This window comes from Hyaena hyaena, unplaced genomic scaffold (genome assembly GCF_003009895.1).
Source record: "Hyaena hyaena isolate Hyena2069 unplaced genomic scaffold, ASM300989v1 scaffold_644, whole genome shotgun sequence".
Taxonomy (NCBI): domain Eukaryota; kingdom Metazoa; phylum Chordata; class Mammalia; order Carnivora; family Hyaenidae; genus Hyaena; species Hyaena hyaena.
In genome coordinates this window covers 71,792-97,000 of record NW_024081273.1, presented here as the reverse complement: position 1 = coordinate 97,000, position 25,209 = coordinate 71,792, and the positions used below count along the sequence as shown (strand labels likewise).

General features: G+C 36.6%; 1 protein-coding gene across 2 annotated transcripts in view; it reads right to left on the bottom strand.

Annotated features, from left to right (window-relative positions):
* Positions 1-1,043: 1,043 nt before the first annotated feature.
* Positions 1,044-25,209, bottom strand: part of ZPLD1 (zona pellucida like domain containing 1) — an 82,882-nt gene continuing 58,716 nt past the window's right edge. For both annotated transcript variants that reach the window (XM_039216590.1, XM_039216591.1), the window contains exons 8-13: positions 24,088-24,185; positions 22,350-22,430; positions 11,558-11,729; positions 9,211-9,319; positions 3,773-3,802; positions 1,044-3,355 (exon numbers count right to left, since the gene is read on the bottom strand). In XM_039216590.1, the coding sequence (XP_039072521.1) occupies positions 3,180-3,355; positions 3,773-3,802; positions 9,211-9,319; positions 11,558-11,729; positions 22,350-22,430; positions 24,088-24,185 (666 nt within the window). In that variant the 3' untranslated portion in view covers positions 1,044-3,179. The remainder of the gene's footprint in view (positions 3,356-3,772; positions 3,803-9,210; positions 9,320-11,557; positions 11,730-22,349; positions 22,431-24,087; positions 24,186-25,209) is intronic.

Sequence of the window (25,209 nt, the reverse complement as noted above, 5' to 3'; positions counted from 1 at the left end):
CTTCTAGAAGTTTGCTACCGGGGAGCCTGGGTGGCTCAGTCAGTTAAGCGTTTGACTTCGGCTCAGGTCATGATCTCGCAGTCTGTGGGTTTGGGCCCCACATAGGGCTCTGTGCTGACACCTCAGAGCTGGAGCCTGCTTCAGATTCTGTGTCTCCCTCACTCTCTTCCCCTTCTCTGCTCATGCTCTGCCTCTCTCTGTCTCTCAAAAATAAATAAACATTAAAAATTAAAAAAAAAAAAGTTTACTACATTACATTTTCCACAGCTGACAATGTCCTTTGATGAACCACCATTTCTGTGATGCCCCAAAAGTTAAGTGCCAGCACTTGAGTACCCAGAGTAGCACTCACTTCCATAAGATTAGATGCTCTCTGAGTCAGGAAAAGCTTTTTTCAACTCTCTGTCACTTTCCCAATCAAGGGATGGCAGCCAGACCCTGATGGATCTGTCACGAGAGCCTGTGAACTCTGGCAAGAAGCTGAGTCCTTGTCCTTCCAGTTCTTACTCTTCCCTCAAAGTTTTAAAAAGTATAGGCTCAATTTTAGTCAGTGTTCAAACTCAAGGTAAAGAACTCTTCTTTACCGTCAGCTGATCTCTGGGATGTGTTTCCTGACACAGAGCCGTAACCAGGAGGTTCCATATGGAAAGAACAAACTTCATCTAGCTCCAGAGTTCACAGCCCTTTCCTGTTGCAACAGGTAGCTTATTTTAAGTTCAATCTTTCTTATTGTTTGTGAAAGCAGGAAGAGGATGTTGAGAGTAGGAAGGAGAAATATCTTTAAAAAAAAAAAACAGGTTGACTATTTTAAAGATATTCATTTACAATTATTTTATTAAACAATCACCTTTTACATGTCATCAGACCTTACCCCTGAAGTGCAAAAACACAGTTTGAGGTATTAAAACTGAAGGAACCTTTGCACATATTTCGTAAGGTTTTCACACTATAGTAACCAAAATATTCAGTGTAACGAAATACTACACATAACAGCAGGTTGAGAAGAACAAAGCTGTATAAAACAAACCTGGGTGGGCTCATTGTAGCTCTGAGCCTCCCATTTATGATGAAAGGATGGCAAAAAAAAAAAAAAAAAAGTAATGCAAGACGTAAGTTGCTTGCAAAACGATGTGTCCATTACTCAGTTTTTAAAAAGTGGTATGTACAATGTAAAAGGTCAACACCGAAAACAGCAGCCATCCCTAAAGCACAAAAATCAACCTCATCAACTGGTTTCAATGACAGTATCCTGTGCACAGGATTTAATCTTCACATTAATGGCAATTCAGTTAAAGTATCTGAAATAGATTTACTAGACTATTTTAGCACTATTCCATGTACAAATAAGGTCACATAAGTAGCATGCATGGTCCACACATTTTTTTTCCATAGGAGTTTTCCCTTTAAAGTAGAAAATAAATTTTTAACCACAGATCAAAGTTCAGAATGGTCACTTCAAAGTGATCTTGAAGAAACACAGGGAAGAGGAGATTGCCTTTTTAACTATTAGACTTTTTCATATTGAATAAATTATCTGAAGACTTTCCAGATCTCATTTCACTGTGTGTCTATACCTTGAAAAAGAAAGTTGAGGTAATCAGATAGCTAATTATTATAATATAAAGACTTACTTCTGATCTGTTCAGGCAAATTGGAGACAGTGTTTTTTGATTTGATGATTGATTTAATTATTAATTTCAGAGCATAGGTGCTTCATTGAAACAAATTTAAAATTATATAGTGATTTGCATATAATATAGTAGGTTAAGTCCTAAACAATGGGTCACAAATGTTGAACAGAAATTAGTTTCTACAGCAGTTGTTCTGGTTAATGTAGGAATCGTAATAGCCACACATGCTAGGTTTTGATGTTTGTCACTGAATTTTTCTTTTCAGTTGTGTGAATAGACTAGACAAAGAGAAAGATGATTTCTTGGTAAGAATACAGGCTGCTTAAAACTTGGCTTTTAAACACTTTTTTTGCAAAACTGACAAAGGATCACAACTTCTTGCAGTTTACTCTTACAGGAAAATACTGTTTATTCCATGGCAATCGTGACACTTTCAAGAAGACACCTTAAAAAGTAGGGCTCTTCCAGATTATTTGCTTTGCCAGCATCAGAAATTTGTGGGAAAAGGACATTTTTTTGTAGAGACTCCAACAATGTTCTGCAGAATACATCTACTCTGTTTACCCTTTGTCATGGGGGGGGAAAGGAAACTATGTTGTTAAAAACCCCATGGGAACATTATGCTTATGTGTGGGGGCAATATCCTCTCCCACAACTATGGTTTGCCTTCCCACTCTCTTGAATGAAGAATGATTTTCACAGCTGCCTCACCACTGGAAGCACAGCTGCAAAGGCGGCTGACTTGTTTACCTGGGAGGAGAGTAAACATGTGCTGATGTTCTCACAGGAACCACGAGAAAACTGATCACAGCCATTCCCATGCAAAGGAATAATGACCTAGGGTCACTTGGTTTCCTTTAGAGGTTAACAACTATTTTTACTGTCTGCTACATAAGTAGATGCTCCAGGTTAAGATACATTCCCCAAGAATCTGTTGGTTGTGTTTTGTTTGTTTTACTTTTTTAATGAATGTCATAGACATGGAAATCACCCAAAAACACACAGGTCATAGAAACAGTAACTAAATCTCAGGTGTCCAAATGAACCAGTCCAATTAAAACATATCCCTAAGCTGGAGTTATCTGGAACAAAACAACAACAACAACAGCAAATAACTTTCATTTTAGGACTGTATAAACAATCTAAATGCCATCACACTGGGTTTTAATGATTAAGGGGAAAAATGCAACAAATGTACTTTTTTTTCTATCTCCACCTTTTATCTCTATAACAACCAATAATCAAACGAAAATTGAAATAAAATGAAATATGACTGATCTTATAAGATCTAAGTCCTGAATATTGTTTGCTTGACGTCATTACACCCATTGGTGCCATACAAATAGGGCTGACCACATACTCACGTGACAAGAGTGATAACCGTCAAAATTCTTTCACTGTCATCATGCTGACGAACTACACTGTGAAATCTATCAAACCTACATATATCAAATGCTGGCTGGCATTCAGTTTGGATGAAAACACTGACTGCAGTCACACAGGGTATAGTCAGTGAATCCTTCTCCCGAGAGAAGGGACCTGTTAAAGTCAGTCAAAGACTGGGTTTCTTATGCCATTCAACACCAAACTGGTGGGTGCCTTCCTGTGTAGAAGGGCCAGTGAGCACAGGAGAAGGGAAAAGCTCATGACTCCCAGGATGACCATCCCTGATATCAGTGCACTGGTGATGGCATTCAGCTGGAAGGGAGGTTCACCTGGAGAACCTGCAAGCATAACAACACACACAGTGGGAAGGTCCACTATCAGATTTATCTCACTTCATCCCAATTCATACCTGCAACACATCTGTCATTGCTATCTTGCAAAGTAACAGCATGACATTGATTCATGCTATAATCTATTTGATTATAATTGAATCCAGTAACCAAAGGATTATGTGGGTTAGAAGCCAGGTATCCCTGAGCAGCCAAAAACAAAATTATCTATAAAATGCTATAAAAATTGACCAATAGGTTACATATGAGTTTAGAAATTCTCAGTGAACTATTATTTAAAATATAACAAACCTGTAAAACCAGAACTCATTATATTTAGTTGTCTAGAGTTTTACACGTTATCAAAAAATACTTAAAATTTTGCAAAATCATACTTTTATTTTCCATGTATGTTCGTTATCTTACCAAGCTGTGAATTGTTGGTTGGAGTCTCATCTGGAGGAGAAAAGAAAAAGAAAAGCAATATCGTATCTTTAAATATTTACCTAGGTGTATTATAATTATATGATTACTTTTTACCTACATTTGCCCTTCCCTTCACCAAAAGCCCCATGGTTAAGGCAATAATGAAAATCTTCCGAAACTATTCTGTCTTCACATTTCCTGTTCCATGTGTCTGAGATTTTATTATCTATCCATTCCCCAGGCCCACACCCTGACACTGCCTCAGGCATACAAATAGAATCGCAAAATATACTGTACTATATTTTTTCTTGCCAACTTTGCTCCATCATTATCTCTTTAGTCAGGTTAGTGGGGGCAGTAATTGTTTACAGTTAGTACAATTTTTATAGCCCTATAACCTGCCATTTGTTATTCTGTTTTAGAGAAGTATTCATTATTTAGTGCTCCTCTGTTTTAAGTATTGCCAATTTGCCATCATAATCTGTAAAAACATTTTAAGTTCCAAAAAGATAAATTCACACTTGATAACTAAATGAAAGGAAAACATGACTCCTACTCTTGAGTTGTAGTTTGTTTGTTTGTTTGTTTGTTTGCATCTGTTAAGTAAAAGATTAAACCTGTTGATTTTTTTACTCATCCCTGGCAAACATAATAATACATGGAATGAATGCATTCACCTGGCTTCCCAACTTGTGTTACCCATTTTGTAATCATATAGCCATTAACCCCTGATCCTGTACAATGAGTGGATTTTGTTTCTGTTCTTAAACATTTGGGTGTGTATGTGTCTGTGAGTGTCTGTTACTTGAACCATAAAATGTGTGCAGTTGCCAGATTGATTTTGGAGGATAAATATTATTACAATTAACATGTGTGTAATTCCATACGGTTTACAAAGTGCTGTTTCATATATCATCACATTTTGTCCTCATAACAGACATATGGTTTAGATATTATTGCTGCCCCCATTTTACAGATGAAGAAACTTCCATCTGTCATGGCCTCCATGATAAGGTAAACATATGTTAAAATTTCAAAATGTTCAATTTCAGAATCCTTTTCCTAAAATCATATAAACTAGCCAAGTATGGAAAATGTGTTTAGTTATAAAGATGAATATCTCAAGCCATATGAAACTCCAGTATTAGTTTTTGAAATAATTTTGAAATAATTTATTGGAAGAACCTGATGTGATATTATAAACTATCTGATGCCACTTCTTTTAAGACATATGAGTCTTGGCATAACTGATGATTCTGTTGTTTGAGCCTGAAATGCAATGTCCCAAACTGATAGAATTCTCATTTATAGTATTCTTTAGAATGGTGCAGTGTACCACTATAGGACAAAAAGGGGGTGGGGGGAAGAGCATTAATTTTCATAATAGGGACACCCTTAGGAAAACCCTAACCTCCAACCCACACTATTTTATAAAGACATTGTTTCTCATGGAAATGGATAAAGTGAATGAACTGTGAACAATTCTTCTAAAAGATCTGCATGCCCCCTTTCCAAGACAAGCTGCCTCACTGAAACATGAAAGGAATATATAATGCTCTAAAGTTTCATTTTCAAAGTTATTCTTTGTTTAGAAATCACACTTATTTGCTCTTAATTTTTTTTTTTTTTTTTTTTTGAAGAATAGAATGCCCCATCCTTCTATGTGCCCCAAGTTAGGTGAAAGTCCTGGGACTGGATGCCTCTACTATTTTCTGCATCCTGAAGTTAATGAAAGAGGTCAGGATAGCCTCCTCCTCTCTCACATTACCACCAACACTTCCATGAGAGCAATATCGGAGGTGCTATTCACAAGGACTGGGCAGTGGGCAAAATCTTCACCTGAGACAACATGTCAAATGAGCCCTACTAGCTACTGGTTCCATGATGCTGAAAAACTGAAAGCATTCTGCCTCTGGCAGATGACTAAAATCAAAACACTCAAAACACTATTCAAATAATATTTGATTATTATTGGGTATTGTATTTAATAGTGGATAAAGGTAGAGAGAATCACTTTATCTGGTTGCTGTTTCTGCTATCCGTCAACTTCCAGTCTCCTGCAATTTGATCTAGCTCCAAAGGGGAAGTAGATGTTGTCCAGTAGATTTTTTTCAACGTACGCTCTGTTTTTGGGTTGTTTTTTTTTTCTCACACACACATTTGGTCTTACCATATACATATGTGCTAAAAGAAACCTTCTGGAGTTAGAACAGATTGGAATACTAAACTTGGTGGGCTCTTCCAAAAACATCCCACTAGCTGAGGACCCACAGGAAGAAAGTGAGGGCGGCAATAGCACAGTTGTTTGGAAGCCCAAAGTAGAAGACAAATTGTTTTCCCCCTGCTTTTCTCTCATATAAGTAGTAGAAATAAATGGAAAAAGTAAACGTCAGTGCAAAGATATATACAGAATAAATATTTTTCCTTTCTTAGCACAAGCAAACTATTTTTTTAAATTTTCAATCACCTTTGTGGTAAAATGGACCACATATTTCAAATTTAGAACTTTAAACTTTTTACCTTCCATTGTGTTATGTTCGTTAATAGTCTGTCTCTACCTTTGAACACTAAGATCCCTGAGAGCAGAGACTATGGTTTGTTCTCTGTGGTATTCCCAGTTCCTAGCAGAGTGCCTGTCCTATATGGAAGCTTGAATGAATTATTAACTCCCCATAAAACTCAATGACACAAGTTGAATAGCTTGGCTTGGACTTTTCCATCAGACTTTATGTAATAAAACAATTAGGTGTTATTGTGTTCCAGTGCTTGCACTTGTGAATTTCCAGAATTGCACCCCAAGATAAGAATTTCCCTACCAAATACTTTTAGCATGTGAGGACGTAAAATAAGAACTTCAGGAATTTTGAAGACTTTAAATTTTGAAGACGTGAATATTTTCCTAAATCAACCAACAAAAAGATTAACAATGTTAAGTAAGAATAAGCAGAATGTCTGATTCATTAAAACAAAAGTATTGTGCTTTAACAACTTATTAAACTTGACCCTAAGTCAGTTGTCTAGGGGAAAAGAGTGGTTCAATGAGTAAAGAGAGCAAAAATCCCCAAGTGCCGGAGAGCTTTGAAGAGAGCAAATCAAGCCTGAAATTGGACTTGTCTATATAAAACCGGCCACAGGATCTAGAGAGATAAATTCTAGCTGACCTCAGTTAAACATAAAGTGAAACTGAGAAAAGAAGGTAGCCCTAGTCATTAAGCTAGACATTAAGTTCACATAGAATTTTCCTGTGGATAGATATGGTTTGATTTCTGAGTTCTGTGTTTATATAGAGTTTAATATAATATTTTTTGGTTGGTACTATAAGTATCATAATATGAACACTGTCATATATGGTCCCTTACACAGTGAGGACACCATGATTGCCTCCAAATGCACTTTCCTATTACCATTTATCAAAATTATAAAAAAATCAATCCATAGAGAGTAAAAGAGGAATGAAGGGCATCTGGAAGGTCTGAACATGATCCTTTGGGAGCTTTGCCAGTGAAGAGACGGAGGTGACTAAGATAACACTACTGTGTTGGAAAATGAATGTTATCCATGAGACGGAAATAGGCTGAAATTGGAAAAGAAGACATCCAGACATGACATCAGAGACATTTTTGATCAAGGCATCAGCTCTTTGAGGTTTTAGCATAGATAGTTTGGGCAACTGAATATGGTTGGGGTGAAACTTACCAAACCTGTTTGGCTGTTAGTTATGGTGGAATTAGAAACTTCTCTCTGGTAATCTTTATTGGGGTTTGGGGGTCTTAGAAATGTTGGTCTTTATAAAAACATATCTTACACTAATAAATTATTTAAACTTTGTAATATATAGATTGGTTTTGGCCCAGGTAAGAAGGAAGCAAAGAAGCTAATAAGGAGGAAAAGCCATTTACTCAACACAGGCAGAGAAATGCCACTTTCAAGAAATTTTTTTCTTCTACAAAACTGACACTAGATATGTTCCATAGAAATAAAAATATTTTTTATTGTGCCTACCCAAAAGCATTCCTAATTATTGGCAATAAGAGCTGAATTTCCATGTGGTGTAATTCCAGGAGCTATTTCTGACAGCTAGATAAGAATTGGGCCTTTCACAAGCCACAAACCAGTCATTTTCAAACCATTCAAAACACATACCAAACCTCAGGGAGTGCAGACTAAGTTTGAAATTTCATATTTAATAAATTTCTGTATTATTTTTAAAAGCCTATTAGCTTGTTTTTAAATAATGCTCTGTCTACACAAACACAGAGGAGTAAATAACTAAGGAATTGTCTAAACTTTTTAGGCCAAAACCATTTTTTTCTTAATTACCTATTTCACACAAAACTTTCTTTTCACTGTGGAACAGGACGCATGGGAGAAAAAGTAAAAATAATCTAATTGAAATGCAGTAATAGCCTTATGGCTTATACAATATTGAGAAAAAATTATTAGAATATAATCCAAACCAGAATTCAGCTTTTTTAAAAGACAATTTTAGAGCTATAGAGTTAGAAACTTAAAGGCAACTTTTTCAAACCCCTCATTTTAAAAATTAGGAAATATTTACCCCAAGAGGTGAAATAAAATCTCACATCACATAGCTTGTTTAGACAAAAGCTAGAGCTAGAACCAGTGTTTCTGACTTAAGTTTGTGCTGTCTACACTGCATGTCTGATTTATCCAATTGATTCCGAATGTCCCTGGGTTCACACTGACATAAAGCAGTATGCCTTTGGAGAGTGTGTTTACAAATACTTGTAAATATGAGAATATATGTGTATAAACAGTTGTGGCTATTAGATTCGTGGCCACTGTGGAGTGCACTGGAAGGGGTATGTAGTATTCAGGATCCTGGGAAGAAGCAAATGGTACTCACACTGGGCATTTTAAGAAAAGCTTAATAGGACTACTTATACAGATGTAGGGAATTCACAAGAGAAGGTCAAGTTCTTTGGCCTATGGGTTAAAGAGAGGGTTTCCAGTTCTGTAAAAAAAAAGTTGGCTGGGAGGAGTTATGTGGCTACTTCCATCCTCTGATAGCACCACCTACTGGCCAAGCCCAACCAAAGACTGGATGGCAAAGCAGCAGATGAGTGCAGTTCACACAGGGCAGTCTTCAGGGAAAGGGAGCAGGACAGGGGAGGGGAGAGTGAAAAATGTCCTGCACGGTATATTTGTATACTTGTGTGTTTGTGTGTGTGTGTGCACGCACGCATGCGTGTGCATGTGTTTGTGTAAAAAGGGCAATATTGTAAAGCCAATATTGCCCTTTGTGTGCAAGTTGAGTAAACAGGAAACTACTGTGAAATTAAAGTTGCTTAGCAGTTTATCTTGTTTCACAGTTAATTAGTGCTGTTTAGAAACCACTCTGAGTTCTCCTTAGAAGCCAAGTAATAAGCCATTTTGGAGCAGTCTATTATTACACACAAAAGGAGAAGCATTCTTACCACTCCGAGTAATGATGGGACCAGCAGAGAGGATGGCGTTTCCAGACGTGCTCTGGGGGCTCCAAGTGGTCCTCCTCCCTGCATCCCTCCTTTCTCTGTGGCCGCAAATCTGAGGTGTTAATGAAAACAAATGAAATTCCACACCGGCACAAAATTAGTTCTTTATGGCCATTTGGAAAGCAGATTCTTTTGGAAGAGATACCACATGTTTAATTTTATTCATTTACTTCTGTGCATTTATTTAATTACTTTGCATATAACTGCTACAGTGTTTCTTTTTCTGGCTTGGACCACATTTCTTATTTCCTTCGTTATAACTGTGCTTTGCCTCATTAATTTACATAGCTCAATGGTTCTCCTGAAAAAGGGCTGTGTTTATCAAAGTTCTGTACTTTTATTTCTCGCAAGCCTTTAATAAATCTTTCCCTGAAATGTTGGTCAGCACAGAGACAAGGTAATGTGGACTCACCATTTAACCCCATCTGATATTGCTAGTGAGGACTAAAGCAATTAGTTTTTGTGAAGAAATGCATGAATTTGAGCATAAATAAAAACATACTAAAGCTATTCCAAATAAAAAAACTGTGCTTGCATTTTTTCAGGTTAATATTGATGTGACCTCCGAGGGCCTGCCAGAAATAGACTTTTTTTAATTCACGAGTAAATGGATCTGTATTTTAATGATGGCTGTATGCAATTAAGACCCACACCTTTTAGAACTTCTAACTTGTAATCCAAGGGAATCATGACCATCAGGGCCAAATCTACATTTCCAGAGCTAGCCCTGCACCTTCCCCAGGTTTTTCAATCAGCCTCTACTCTGCTCCACGACCTTGCAGATGGCCAGGTAGTTTCCTGGTTACTCTGTTATATGTGTCTTTGACTTTGGTCAACCTTTGGCATGAAGGGTCTCACACTCTTGAATTTGCCCCTATGTGATTCATCCATCTTCAAAGTCACACCTTGGGTTTTATGTCTTCCTTCAGACTTCCCAATTTCTCCTGTTGTATCTCTCTCACAAAGGTGAATACTGCCTCCTACTACAACCTATATATACATCTGCCTTTGCACCATAACATTTTTGTCTTATTTTCTTCCATGACTGTCTCCTGGTCATGGAGACACACTGGCCTTGCTGGATAATAGTCACAGTGAGGAAATGGCAGCGTTTGCACAGCTCCTGCCACGAGAAACAAAAACTGGTATCTCCTCCTGCTACTACTGGCTCATGTTAGAAATGAGGCTGCTGGTATTGACCAGGCCTCACAATATTCCAGATCAGACTGATATTCCCCACACAGATTCCTCATAAGGAAAAGCATATCCCTGTCTTTTCAAAAGTGATTTCAGATGAAAGCACTGTGGATGATTGTCAAAAGGCTCTTCCTATGGGGCTTGCAGATCCAAGACTTACATAATAAAGGGGGCTAAGAACACAAGAGTTACAATGGAGTCTGGCCCTGAGACAAAGAGCCTAATTTAGAGTTAAGGACAGATATCCACCCCCACCCAATTGTTTTTGCTTGGAGTACCGACCCCCAAGGCATTTGTGATCAGTATTTGGAGTGACTTGTTCTGGCCTTGAATATGCTGATTGCTCCCTGTGAAGGAACCTATTGATGAACTTCTTTTGTGATTATGGGAGCAAAGGTGTTTCCTGAAAGACCTGTTTTTCTTGATACTTCGCCTTAAACAAGCTTTTTACCCTTACTCACAAAAAAGTAACTTCACCCTTTTTATGCTAAGAACATTGTCTTATATGCTAAAGATACCCTCCTTCCCCATAGGATAAGCATCTAAATCCGCTACCTCAATCACTATTGATAAAGGTTATGCAGGAGTCTTCTACAAATCTATGTTCTGGGAAATTCTTACATATCAAAGAAGTTTGTTATCGGAAATTATTGTTTAAGGCAAATGCCACTTCTGTGCTGTCCCCCAAACACTTAATTATAAAATAAAGTTGAGCCCCAGTCAGAGCGGAGATGTCTGCCTGGTGACCAGAAAGACTCTTGGGCCTCTCTCACACCTCCCTTGCCGACACCATCCATCCTTCAGGGACCCTTGGACCTGGGCCAGAGCCGGCCTCTGACATCCTGGCCCTCAAAGATAAGCTAAATGAGTTCAGAAAATCATGCACACATGTCTGTATTCTCAGTATTATGCTTGGCACAAAGTAAGCATTCAATAGATCTTTACTGGATGGATAAATAAATAAATAAATCCTACATCAAACTGTTTGACCCAATGCATATCCATTTTCCACGTAGAAATTAGTTCCTAACACCTGATAACCCTTTAGCTTAGATCAATTTGACAATTTAAAATAAAGTTGCTAAAAACATACTGGCATAAGGAAGGGACAGTCATCAGCTCTGCAGAGCTTGGTAACACAGTGCAGGAAGACGGTGGACATTTTCTGATTCTTGTGCTTCACAAATCGGAACACTTCAAAGGAAAACCGGCCTTGCTGGCTTCTGCCATTTTCAATGACAGTGGTCTGAGGATCTTTGTCACAGCTACATTTTAGAGAATATGAAAACAGGATATTACTGGAAATTACCAGCCCACTGGAAATCATAAATTAATTTCTGCAGTATTAAGAGCTAACAAAATCATGCCATGTTACAGATATTTAATAAGAGCATAAGCTAACTCAACAAATATGACAAGAGTGACCTAGATCAGAAAATTTAAACAGATCAATCTCTGATTATAATAGTACCATCAAATTTTAGAGGGATTATACTTTCATAATATTCAAAAATTCAAACAGAATAAAATATATGTAGTGAAAAGTCTCCTTCCCATGATTGCCCTTATCCACACCAATCCCCATCTACATTAAAATCTGCCAGAGGTGATCTCACTCGTTACTGCACCCTCCCAGGGCATATACATACCAAAGCTGAAGTAATGAGCTCTCACGGTTTCCTTTTTCTTAAAAAAAAAAAGTAGCACACTATCTACATTGTTTTGTACCTTTACTTTTTAAAACTTTAACACTGTATTTTTTAGATTCATACATTATGAATCTAAAAAATGTAAATACACATTTATAAATATGAATATTTAGCAAGCCACCTCATTCTTTTGGCACACTGTGTAGCATTCCATCACACAAATGTACCAGCATTTATTTAATCAGGTTCCTATTTATGTACCTTTGCATTGTTTTGAATCTTTTGCTTTTTACAAAGTAATAATATATAGCCTTATAATACAGTATTTTGAACACAAGCAGGGTTATCTGTACAATGCATCTATAAGGCCATTTAATAGATGTTGCCATATTCCCCTCTATAAATATTGCTGTATTTTGTACTTCCCAAGTAATGTATGAAGAGAATCCTTATTTCCCCAAAGCTACATCAACAAAATATATGCAAAAGTTTCTGGATTATTTGCTCTTGCGTAAGAAAAATAAACTGTCACCTTATAATTTTAATTTGCATTTTTGTCAGTGGAAATGACTATGTGCAACTTTTCATATACATTAGAGCCAATTGTATTTCTTTATCTGAAAATTGTTTATGTCCTTTGCCCAAATTTCTATTTTATTTTTGGCCTTTTCTTTCTGACTCTTCTAAATTCTTTATGTCTGCTAGAAGACTAGCTCCCTGCTTGTTATCTAAGTTGCAATTGTTTTACTTTGTTGCTTAGCTCCTGTGTGTGTGTGTGTGTGTGTGTGTGTGTTCATACACACACAGAAGCTTTGTTTTTAGGTTAAATTTTCAATATTTTATTGTATGGCTTTTAATAAGGCATATCTTGTCTTATTGTGCTAACTTTATTGCACTTGCAGAGACCGTGGTTCTTACAGGCTGAAGATTGGTGCCAAATCTGCACTTAGCAGGTCTATCAGTGCCATTTTTGCAACAGCATTTGCTTGCTTCATGTCTCTGTGTCACATTTTGCTAATTCTCACATTATTTCAAAATTTTTGTTGTTATTATATTTGTTATGCTGATCTGTGAAGTTACTATTGTAATTATTTTGAGTCCCCCACCACCACACTGTGTCCCTATAAGATGGTGAATTTACCTGTTAAGTGTGTGTTCTGACTATTCATTCACCCACCGGCTGTTCCCCGGCCATCTCTCTCCCTCTCCTCAGGCCTTCCTATTCCCTGAGACACGATAATGTTGAAATTAGGCCACTTAATAACCCTACAATAACTTATAGGTGTTCAAGTGAAGAGTCACATATCTCTCACTTTAAATCAAAAGCTAGAAACGGTTAAGCTTAGTGAGGAAGTCATGAAAGCCTAGACAGGCTGAAAGCTAGGCTTCTGTGCCAAACAGTCAGTTGTGAATGCAAAGGAACAGTTCTTGAAGGTAATTAAAAGTGCTAACCCAGTGAACACATGAATAACAAGAAAGTGAAGCAGGCTTATTGCTGATATGAAGAAAGTTTTAGTGGTCTGGAAAGAAGATCTAGCCAGCCACAACATTCCTTTAAGCCAAAAGCTAATCCAGAACAAGACCCTCTCCACAATTCCGTGAAGGCTGAAAGAGGTGAAGAAACTGGAAAAAAGTTTGAAATTTGCAAAGGTTGGTTCATGAGGTTTAAAGAAAGAAGCTGACTCCATAACAAAAAAAGGTAAAGCAGCAACTGCTGACATAGAAGCTGCAGCAAATTATCCAGATGTTAACACAACATCCATTCTGCAGCTCATGAATCAAGGAATAATTTTGACTTTCAAATCTTATTATTTAAGAAATACATTTCACAAGGCTGGAGGTACCATAGATCATAATTCCTCCGATGGATCTGGCCAAAGTAAATTGAAATCCTGGAAAGGGTTCACCATTCTAGATGACATTAAGAAGAGGTCAAAGTATCAACATGACAGAATTTGGAAGAATTTGATTCCAGCCCTCATGGATGACTTTGAGAGGTTCAAGACCTCCACAGAGGAAGTGACTGAAGATGTGGTAGAAATAGCAAGAGAAACAGAATTAGAAGTGGAGCCTCAAGATGTGACTGAATTGCTGTAAGCTCATGATAAAACTGGAATGGATGAGGAGTTGCTTCTTACAGATGAGCAAAGAAAGTGGTTACTTGAGGTGGAAACTAGTCCTGATGAAGATGCTGTGAAGATTGTTGAAATGACAACAAATGATCTTATATAAATTCAGTTGATAAAACTAGCACCAGGGTTTGAGAGGATTGATTCCAATTGTTAAAGAAATTCTACTGTGGGTAAAATGTGGATAAAATCAAATAGTACAGCATGTTACAGAGAAATAGTTTATGAAAGGAACACTCAATCGCTGTGGCAAACTTCATTGTTGTCATATTTTAAGAAATCACCACAGCCACTCCACCCTTCAGCAACCACCACCCTGGTCACACAGCAGCCATCAACATGGACGTAAGGCCTTCCACTAGCAAAAAGATTACAACTCACTGAAAGCTCAGATGATGATTGGCCTTTTTTAGTGATAAAGTGTATGTTAACTAAGGTATGAACATTGGGGGGGGGGTATAATGATTGATATTGCATACTTAATAGACTGCAGTATAGTACAAATATAACTTTATATCTACTGGGAAATAAAAAAATTCATTTCCAATATTCATTTTATTGGTGTAGTCTGGAACCAATTCCTCAATATCTCCAAGTAAATAACTGTATTTCAGCAACAAATAGATTTTCCTTATACCAAAGTTTGTTTGTTCAAATTTTATTTAGTAACATACAGTGCTATATTGGTTTCAGGAGTAGACAGTGACTCATCACTTACATACAACACCCAGTGCCCATCACAAGAGCCCTCCTTAATACCCATCACCCGTCTAAGCCCATCCCCCATGCATCTCTCTCTCAAAGTTTTAAAAATATTTCTTATGTTAATATGGTTTCTTCTACCACTTTTAAAGCTGCATCTTTTACATTCAAATTAATTATCTATTTTTAAAAAAGATTTTATGTTTATTTTAGTTTTGAGAGAGAGACAGACAGAACATGAGCAGGGAAGGGGCAGAGAGAGAGGGAGACACAGGATCCAAAGCAGGCTCCACGCTCTGAGCTGTCAGCACAGAGCCTGATGTGGGGCTTGAACTCACCAACCATGAGATCACAGACTGTGAGATCATGACCTGAGCCAATGTCTGCGCTTAACCAACTAAGCCACCCAAGGGCCTCGGTCAAATTAATAATCTATTTAAAATTTATTGTGGTGTATTGAGTGAACTATAGATCCAATGCTATATTTTCTTCATGGTTATCTACTTCCCAGCTCTAATTTTAAAAGCTGTTTATCTTACTGATTTGTGATATCACAGTCTATCATATTGTAAATTCTCATATGTTTTATATCTATTTCTGAACTCAATAAAATATTCTAATTTTTGTCTATGTGACTAATCTTGCATAATATGACATTCATATAATAATTTTAGAGCTATCATTAAGTATAATGACTGTTAGGGCCACGCCCTTCTCATTTTCATATTTTTTTGGTATTTTGTAGATTCATTAATCCCCTTTTCTTGATTAGGTTAGCTTGGGCTTCTCTATTTTGTTTTTTCAAAGAACTTACTCTTTCTTTCTGTATTGCAAAATTTTGGTTCGTATTTCCAATTCTGATCCAAGTGTTATTGAAGTGCTTTAAACTGCCAAGGAATGCTGACTTTCTGTTTTCTTATTGTTAAGTATCATCAGCTATTAATATATAGCTAATTGATTATGTCATTCAGATCTTCTATATCTTTACTTGTTGGCCACCAGAGCTGTTTCCTGAGAGACGCCTCTCTGAGTCTCCTCTCTCGTTTATTAAGATTGTAACAATGACTTTTTATGGTTCCCCTCATTTCTACTTGGTGAAACCCTTGATTTCATCCAGGGAATCCTTTCATTATGTTGATGTAAGTCTTCTTTTAGTTAGGTAAGTATTCCTGGAATATACTTTTAGATGTTTGTTCTATTCTATTTTCTTGGTTTCTTTTGGATGGAGGAATTCCATTTATGCATATTATACATGTATTGTATTCCCTTGATCTACCTTTTCTTTCTATCTTTCCTACTGTAAACGCTTTTGTCTTTTTGTTTCTTTTTATCTCTATGTCCTAATTTTATTTTCTCTGTCCCATACTGTGCTTTCAACTGTGTCTATTGTCCCTGGAATACCTACTTATGTCCTCCTTCTGTTTATAGAAATTTCAGTAAAACATTTCTTTTTTTTACTCCATCTTAAATTCTTCCAGTTACTTTTTCTCATTCTTGTAGCCTTCTCTCTTACTGTAGTGAGTTCTTATAATTCTATTGCCATCACTACAATTTTTTTACAGAATTTATTTAGCCATTAGACTATCCTGACTAATAAAATTTTGTCTTTTCAAAGTGTTGTATAAATGGAATCATGCACTATGTAACCTTTGAGGGTTTGGTTTTTACTCACTGTAATTATCTAGAGATACATCTATGTTATGTGTACCCATAATTCATTTTTTATTTTTTTTTCCATAATTCACTTTTTATTTAGGACGAGCATTTCATGACATTGATGCACCACAATTACTTTAATTATTTACTCATTGAAGACTATCATTTTTTCCTGTTTTTGGCTAATGCAAATAAAGCTGTTATTAATACTTGTGTACACATTTTTTGTGTGGGTCTCTTACATAAACTTCATTGTCACTGAGAAAAATGTCCAGAAATGCAATTGCTATATTATAGGGTAGTTGCATATTTAGTTTTCTGGTTGCATATTTAGTTTAATTTTCTGGTTCTGGTTATGTTCTAAATTTTCCATTTGTCTCTTCTTTATGTCTCTCATTTCCATTCAGAGACTTCCTACTTCATTGTTATTTTTCCATTTGTTATAACCATGTTTGCTGTTGTCTGTTAAAAGTTTTTATAATGACTACTTTAAGATCTTTGGTAGATAATTCTAAACTCTCCATCACATTTATTTTTGTTCTTTTTCCATTCATTTTGAGATCTTCCTGACTGTTGCTGTGACAAGCAATATTTACTGAACCAAGGATGTTTGGGCCATTATGTTATAAGACTCAGGATCTTAGTAAACCTTATAATTTAGCTGACTTCCTTTGCCAACACTTCATCAAGGAAGAAGGGATGCTGTGTCATTACTGCCAAATAGGAGTAGAATTCCAGACGCCCTCTTGACCTTTCTTGACATGCAAGGAGCAAGGATCTTGTTAATGCTGGATAGGTAGGAGTTTCTACTCCCCACTGGGCCTCCACTGACATCTTGTTGCTTATGTAGGGTAGGAGTGGCCAACACAAGGACTAGGGCCTTGTTAATGTGGCATTGTAATAAATGGCCTGAGTTTCTGCTTGGACTCCTCTGACATCAACCCAAAAGGGCATGTAAGGGTATCTCATTATTGCCAGGTGGGAGGAGAAGTACAGAATCTCCACTCTGCCTTCTCTGAAATCATCCCATATGGGATATTGGGACACCATGTTACATACAGTTAAGGGTAGAAATTTGGTTCTTCACTCAGTCTTTGCTAGCATGTGGTATTAGACTAGAATAGAACAATTATTGTGTAAAACCTTTCTGTCTTACTAGGTTGCTCCCTTCCTAGTCTTTTGTCTTGAGAGGACAGGTTTCATCATTCATTCATTCAAACAGGTTTATCACCCATTCATTTATTTATATCTGTGGCCATTGATATTTCTGAGTTCCTGACTTCTTCAGCTCTAAGTCTAGAATATATAAGGCAAAAAGAAGCCATCATTCATCAGGTCTCAAAATCCCTAGCTGGTCTAACCTTATCTCCATATTTTTAAAATCATTCTTATACTTGTTTTGTATATAATATTCATAGGGTTTTTTTTATATACTTAAGAGGAATAGACAAAACTATATCTACTCAGTCTTCCCAGGAACTTTCTCAGGTCATTTATTTTTATTACAAAGAGGGATATCAATTTTTCTTTTTTCTTGCTTGTTTACTTTCCTTCTCTTTCCTTCCCTTTTCTTCCATTCCTTTCTTTGCCCTTGTCTCTACTGCTCTACTCTTTTTGTCTTTCCTTTGTTCTTTCTCTCCTTCTCTTCTTGTCTGCTGGGAGCCGCACTGGCCTCTCTGATGGTAGTCACAGCAAGGAAATGGCAGTGTTTGCAGCTCCTGCTGTGAGAAACAAAAACTGGTATCTCCTTCTGCTACTACTGGCTCATATTAGAAATGAGCCTGCTGGTATTGACCAGGCCTCACAATATTCCATATCAGACCCATATTCCGAACACAGATACCACATAAGGAAAAGCATATTCCTGCCTTTACAAAAGAGATTTTAGATGAGAGCTCTGTGGGTGATTGTCAAAAGCCTCTTCCTATGGGCCTGGCATATCAAAGACAATTGAGCCTGGCCCCAAGACAAAGGCCTAATTTAGAGTTTAGGAACAAACAGGGGTAAAACTTAACATGTACAGCTTCTTCTAACTGATGATGTATGGCAGTCCCTTCCCAAAGGCATACCATCTGCAAACATCCTCCCTTACAGGTGGCTGGGATGAGGATAGAAAAGAGTAGCTAACACATAACCCAAAAACAAAAAGCTAACACCTTTAGGGCCCCCGTGGTGTTCACTCATTTAGCATCAAATAGGTTTCCACAAACTAACCAGTTCAAAAACATTCATCCTCTTGAGAGCCAAACAGAATAATTCCTAGCCTAACTATTTACGACTTAACATATATATGTCATCCTATTTTTTCATTAAGAACATCCTGTTATTTCCTTAGTTGTACAATTCAACTTCACTATGATTGAGGTAATTCACAAAAGGCTTCCCATTGTAAAAATTCCTTTTTCTGATCTCATGTTGTTCTTGAACCTTTAAATAAAGACACCAAAACCGACAGGTCAGAGATGCCTGCCTGGTGATCAGAAAGGATCTCGGGGCTCTCTCACTCTCTCTCTCGCCGACACTGTCCATCCTTCAGGGACCCCTGGACCTGTCGGAGCAGGCCTCCGACACTTGTCCTTCTTTATTTTCCCATTTCAGTTATTCTTTTTTTTTTTTTTTTAACTTTTGACTTCCTTTACCCATTTCTCCCACCCCCAAGTCCCCACATCTGGCAACGCCTAATCTGTTCTCTGTATCTATGAGGATTTTCTCCCATATGATATTCATTCATATTTTCTTTATCCATTCATCCATCATTGGACACTTAGGTTTCCATGTTTTGGATATTGTAAATAATGCTGCAATGAACATGGAGGTGCATATAACTTTTTGAGTTAGTGTTTTCATTTTCTTGAATAAGTGCTCAGTGGTAGAATTGCTAGATCAAATGTTGATTCTATTTTCAATTTTTTGAGGAACCCCCATAGTGTTTTACATAGTGGCAGTACCAATTTACATTCCCACCAACAGTGCACTAATGTTCCCTTTTCTCCACATCCTCATCAACACTTGCTATTTCTTATATTTTTGATATAGCCATTCTAACAGCTGTGAGGTGATATCTCTATTATAGTATTGATTTGCATTTCCTTGATGATTGGTGGTGTTGAAGATATTTTCAGGTACCTGTTGACAATCTCTATGCCTTCTTTGGAAAACATCTATTCATATCTTCAGCCCTTTTTTAAATAAGAATGTTATTTTTCTATTGAGTTATATGAATTCTTTATCTATTTTAGATATTAGCCCCTCATCAGATATATGTTTTGCAAATATTTTCTCCTACTCAGTAGATTGCCTTTTCATTTTATTGATTATTTTCTTTGCTGTGCAAAAGCTTCTTAGTTTGATGTAATCCCACTTCAATTCTGCTTTTGTTGCTTTATGGTAACTTTAAAATTTAAAAAATAATGTTGCAGTGTTTCATTGCAAATCTTATTTGTTTATCTGTTTCACAGCAACCTCTTTCCAGTGAGTTTAATTTGTCTTTAAATATTTTTTCTCAGCTATTTTTTTACATTTTTCTGATAGTACACTGGAACACTGCAAGCAGTATCTTCATTTGCTTACCATTCATAGTTGAAGGTGTTAGATTGCCCTAGATTTGTCATTTTCCAGGGACTCTTTGGGCAATGTAGAATGGTAATAAACTTCCTCAAGGATTTCCTCAACTCAAGGTTCTCCCACTGTTGCTTTATAATGACAGACAAGTTTCCACTGAATGTGGCATAACTTGTGGTGGAATTTTCTCTGCCTCTCTGAACTTAGAGATATTCAAGAGTTCTATTATCACCTCCATGTTCTTCAGGTTCATTCACGATTCTATTACACCAAGGCCCTTATCTTCCAAGGTGAATCCTCCACTTTTTAGAAGATGTACTTTTCCTGGTGCTTTCTGAAATCTGCCACTTCTGAGACTCCAGTCATTCTCTATCCCTTCGCCCTCCATATTCCCCAGAGCTGTTGCTTCTTGGACCTCAGCCCTGTTTCTAGCAACTCCTCCTCTCAGAGGTACCCTCTCCTTCTGTTGCACATTTCTCCTGGCTGTTTCTGAAATCTACCACCAGCAGGACCCCTCAATATTCACTTTTCTTCTCCACTCCTCCCACCACCTCTCCCCACAGAGCTTCCTGCAGGCCTCCCTCTGCACCATTTGCTCTTGATCTTAATTGTTTTCATCATCACTAACACCTATCTGGGGATTTCTCAGTTTTCTTTTCCACCTAGTTTCACTGCAACTGACATTTGAGAGATTCATTTAGTTACTATTTCACTCTCTATAGTTTCTAATAAGAGCACTGAAAAGATTCAGCATGAAGCCACAGTCATACTAGAAGTCTGATGATCATATTCCAGATTATCAGTATGTGATCATTACAGAAATTTTGGAAAATAAGAAAAACATCAAAACAAAATGGTTCACAATCCTCCCATGCATAAATAACCACTGGGAGCCTGTTGATGTATTCTCTTACAGTCATTTCCATGATAAATGATACAAATGAAGTCCATTCTACATACAACTGTACACGCTGATTATTTCACTTCGTATTTCAATTCATTTGAATTTTAAAGAACCACATCTTTCGAAGCATAAAAATATGAAGACAGAAAGGGAGGAGATGGGATAGAACCAATCTTTTTTTTTCCTGTTTTATAAGTAACTTTATATGATTTAGTGTCTAGGTGAGTTCCCAAATGTGAGTTCCCAAATTACAAGTGCTCCACAATCCACCCACTCATGTCCTTTCCTTATTGCTGAATATCCTTCATTGCTCCCGAGTTTTACTATGTTCAATATCAATGAAAGACAAGAAAATCATAAATATTTTAGAATATGTTTTCAAATCTGTAGATGTAGAATCAAAGAATATGAAATCTTTTAAGGTTTTTGATACATACGACATTTTTTCCCCAAAAATGTTGCCCAAATTAACAGTCCCAGCAATAAGATATAAGAGTATCAGTTTGACCTAGTCTCTGGACATCATCTTAACCTTGCTTAGCCAATAAAACATATTCTTTTGGTTTTCCATCATATTACTCCCATCATGTGTCAATAAGCAGCAATGATCTGAGCCAACTGCATTTTATAAGCATGATTAGAAGCCATTGCTTGACTCTCGAGTCTGTTTGGCTGTCAGATAAAAATGCTGAAAGGAAACTGGGATGATTGAATGTATTTATGATCAATGTCTCCTTTCCCCAAATGTAGATTACATTCACTCTATCATTGTCTAGTGGAGAATGAAGTTGAAGTTATTGGCTCTGTTAAAAAAGAAGTAGTAGGCTATATCATACTTTCATATTAAATACTGATAAATGAAGAAAAGCATTTTGGGGTCTAAATTATCTAGACCATTACTTTAATTTTACTTTCCTTTGACATATGATAAGACAGTCTAGCTGTGGATAAATAGTACCTCCCACTGCCTTTCTCTTATTGTCAATAATATCCTAACCATGCGTTTTCTAAGACAGTGAAATATCCCCATATGTCCTAAACATTAATAAAACATCTTTGATGGACCGAACTTACTTGCAATTCTCATTCAACAATAGCTTTATCAGCATTTTGTGTTGAAAACTCTTCTCAACTTTTATACTTCCCGCTTTATAAGGACTAGAGCTCAAAGTGTAAAACTTTGCATTTAAAAGCTATAGAAATACCCTACAAATTGTTTATATAACTTGGAGTTTTCATTTCAATTATCTACAATTGGGTCTTTACTCTTGATACATGACTTACCTAAGGAAGAGATCATATCGAATATCATCATTTGGGTTCCCTGATGGGGTTGTGTAGCAATAATCCATTAAGACATTCCATCTGCAGAAAGATATAAGCATAAGAATCTCCTTTTGGATATTGTACTGATCCAAGGGAAGTAAATATTGATGAATGTCTCATCCCACAGGATAGAACTATATATACATATTTAGTTTTTTTTAACATTTATTTATTTTTGAGAGAGAGAGAGAGAGCACAAGCAGGGGATGGGCTGAAAGAGTGCAGCAGGCTGCAGGCTCTGAGCTGTCTGCACAGAGCCCAACACAGGGCTTGAGCCCATGAACCACGAGATCATGACCCGAGCTGAAGTTGGACAACTGAGCCACCCAGGCACCCCTAGAATTATATTTTTATTGGTTATTTCAGAAGTTTCTTATTTATTAGAACATTCTCCTAAGCTCAAGGTGTTTAAAAATCTATAGCAATTTGCCATCCTGCATCAAGTGGGGCTATTATCATACATACATACCACATACACACACAGTGTACAAAACAACTGGTCCAAGTCTGAAGAAACAAAACCCAAAACTGAGCTACATAGATGCTTCTATGTTCACTGTGAACAGCAGCGCTTTGTTTCTGGAGGTTACTATCTCTAACAAATGATGGGGATATTATAATACCACATACAGCAAGGAGGTTTGTGCATAAATTATACACTGAAAATTATGCTAGAATCAGTGAGGATGAGAGTAGGACTCCCTGACAGACACTGTGGTAGGTAAAAGAAAAAATCATGAGGCAAATACACAACCTTCCTCTATAAGGCTACACTGTGCCTAGATTTATACATTACTTCATTCCAGCTTTGGAAATGAATAAAAATTATTAGCCTATGGGAAGTAATAAAAATTACTAGCCCATGGGAAGTAAATGCCAATAATTTTTTAAATCATGCATTTGATAAGATGATATTTAAGGTATATGAATAACAATACTAAGAAGACAGAAAGGGAGAAAGTAAAGTAGAACAGAATTTCCAGAGTATACTATTCTCCTCAGGATGCAAATTTTACATAATGTGTGAGAAACCCAAAATAAACCACGTATACATTACAATGTTATTATAGGGTAGGCCAGGATTTTCAGCTTTTGAATTCCCTTTCAATTTTGATCATTCTGGATTATCTAAAACTTGATCATATGAAACTTGATCGATTTAGGGTTTCTTATACTGATGTTTCTGAGGATCATTTTCTATAATTTTGACCCAGATCATTATGGAGAGAGTTGGAACCTGTTTCAGATTCTGTGTCTCCCTCTCTCTCTGACCCTCCCCTGCTCATGCTGTTCAATCTCTCTCTCCTTCTCTCTCAGAAATAAATAAAACATTAAAAAAAGAGAGAGAGAGAAATGCACAAATCATCAGTGTTCATGAAATGACTACATCTGACTCATCATCTTTCAGATGAAAGAAAGGAACATTGTGATATCTCAGAAGATCTGCCCATTCCCTCTTCCAGTAACTCCCCCCTCCTTCTTTTTTGGGAAGACTTGTTATTTTCCAATTAGTGACACAAAATAAGTGTCCCTCTTAATCTTTGTAATTTGCTATTTCTATTTATTAGCATTCCTAAATGGTGTGGCAATGACAGTACTTTTTAAATTAAAAATGAATGAGCTAACTTTATGATTCACAAGGCTTTGTGTGGACAACACAAAACACCAACAACAAAAGATAAGAGTTTGAGAATACCTGCCGTCCAGGTTAGTGGCTTGTACAGCTGCAAACACTTTGGTTTTCAAAGGTAATCCTATACTTGGGATAATTAACTGCTGACTGTAGGTTGAATCCTAATGATGAAAAAAATAAGCAATTAATTCATCATTGTCTTCCCAACAACAGCACATTTACCACTGAAAACAATACTATCATATAAAAAGGGGGCAAATCACCATAAATTTACAGAATCAACCCCAAAAAGGATCCAGTTAATCCTATAGATTAGATCCTCTAGATGGAATAACTATTCTTAAACCATATCCAAGTAACAAATTCATGTCCATGCATAAATCTTTTTCTTTCCATAGCTTATTATATATGATGGTTAGTGTTCTGTGTATTTAAACTGCATTCAATGATTAATAGTGTTTAATATTTAATTTGTTTAATAATCAAGTGTCAAGATTTAGTTTATTAAAATTAATACTTCATTTATTTAAGTTACATTAGTGGCTATCATGCAGTTTCTCATCTACTTCACTTTAAGCCCTTTCCCATTGGGATTGTAAGTCTTTATGCTCTTGATAATTTGCCCCAAATCACTTATCTGGCAATTTGAAATTATCAAAACTTAATTGAAAACCAAAGATGTGACCAATGAGTCCTCCAAGTTGCCAAACTGCATGCCACAAGACTTCCTTCACCAAATTCCTTGGCAGTTCCGTAAAGAAGGGTGTCTCAGGACTTCACTTCTACCTTTTTACTCTTATTTTATAACAATTCTAGAGAGCTTATTTGTATCACTCCCCAAGTTACAGTATTTTTAATATAGTTTATTGTCAAGTTGGTTTCCATATAACACCACGTGCTCATTCCAACAAGTGCCCTCCTCCCAATTTACACTATGAAAGCAATAGGTCAGAAATTGAGATGTGACAGCTTTAATTTGACAACAAAGAAAAACAAAAAATTGTAGAATGAAAAAAAAGAAAAAGAAAAGAATAGAACTTCTACAAGTGTAAACTGTCAAATCAATTGGCGTTGAAGCAAATTGCTTCTCCCAAATTTGGTAACCTTGAAGCCATTTTTCAGCAAAGAAAAAATGTTAATGTTCATCATGAAATTTCACAGTCACCAAGCAAAGGTGAAATACAG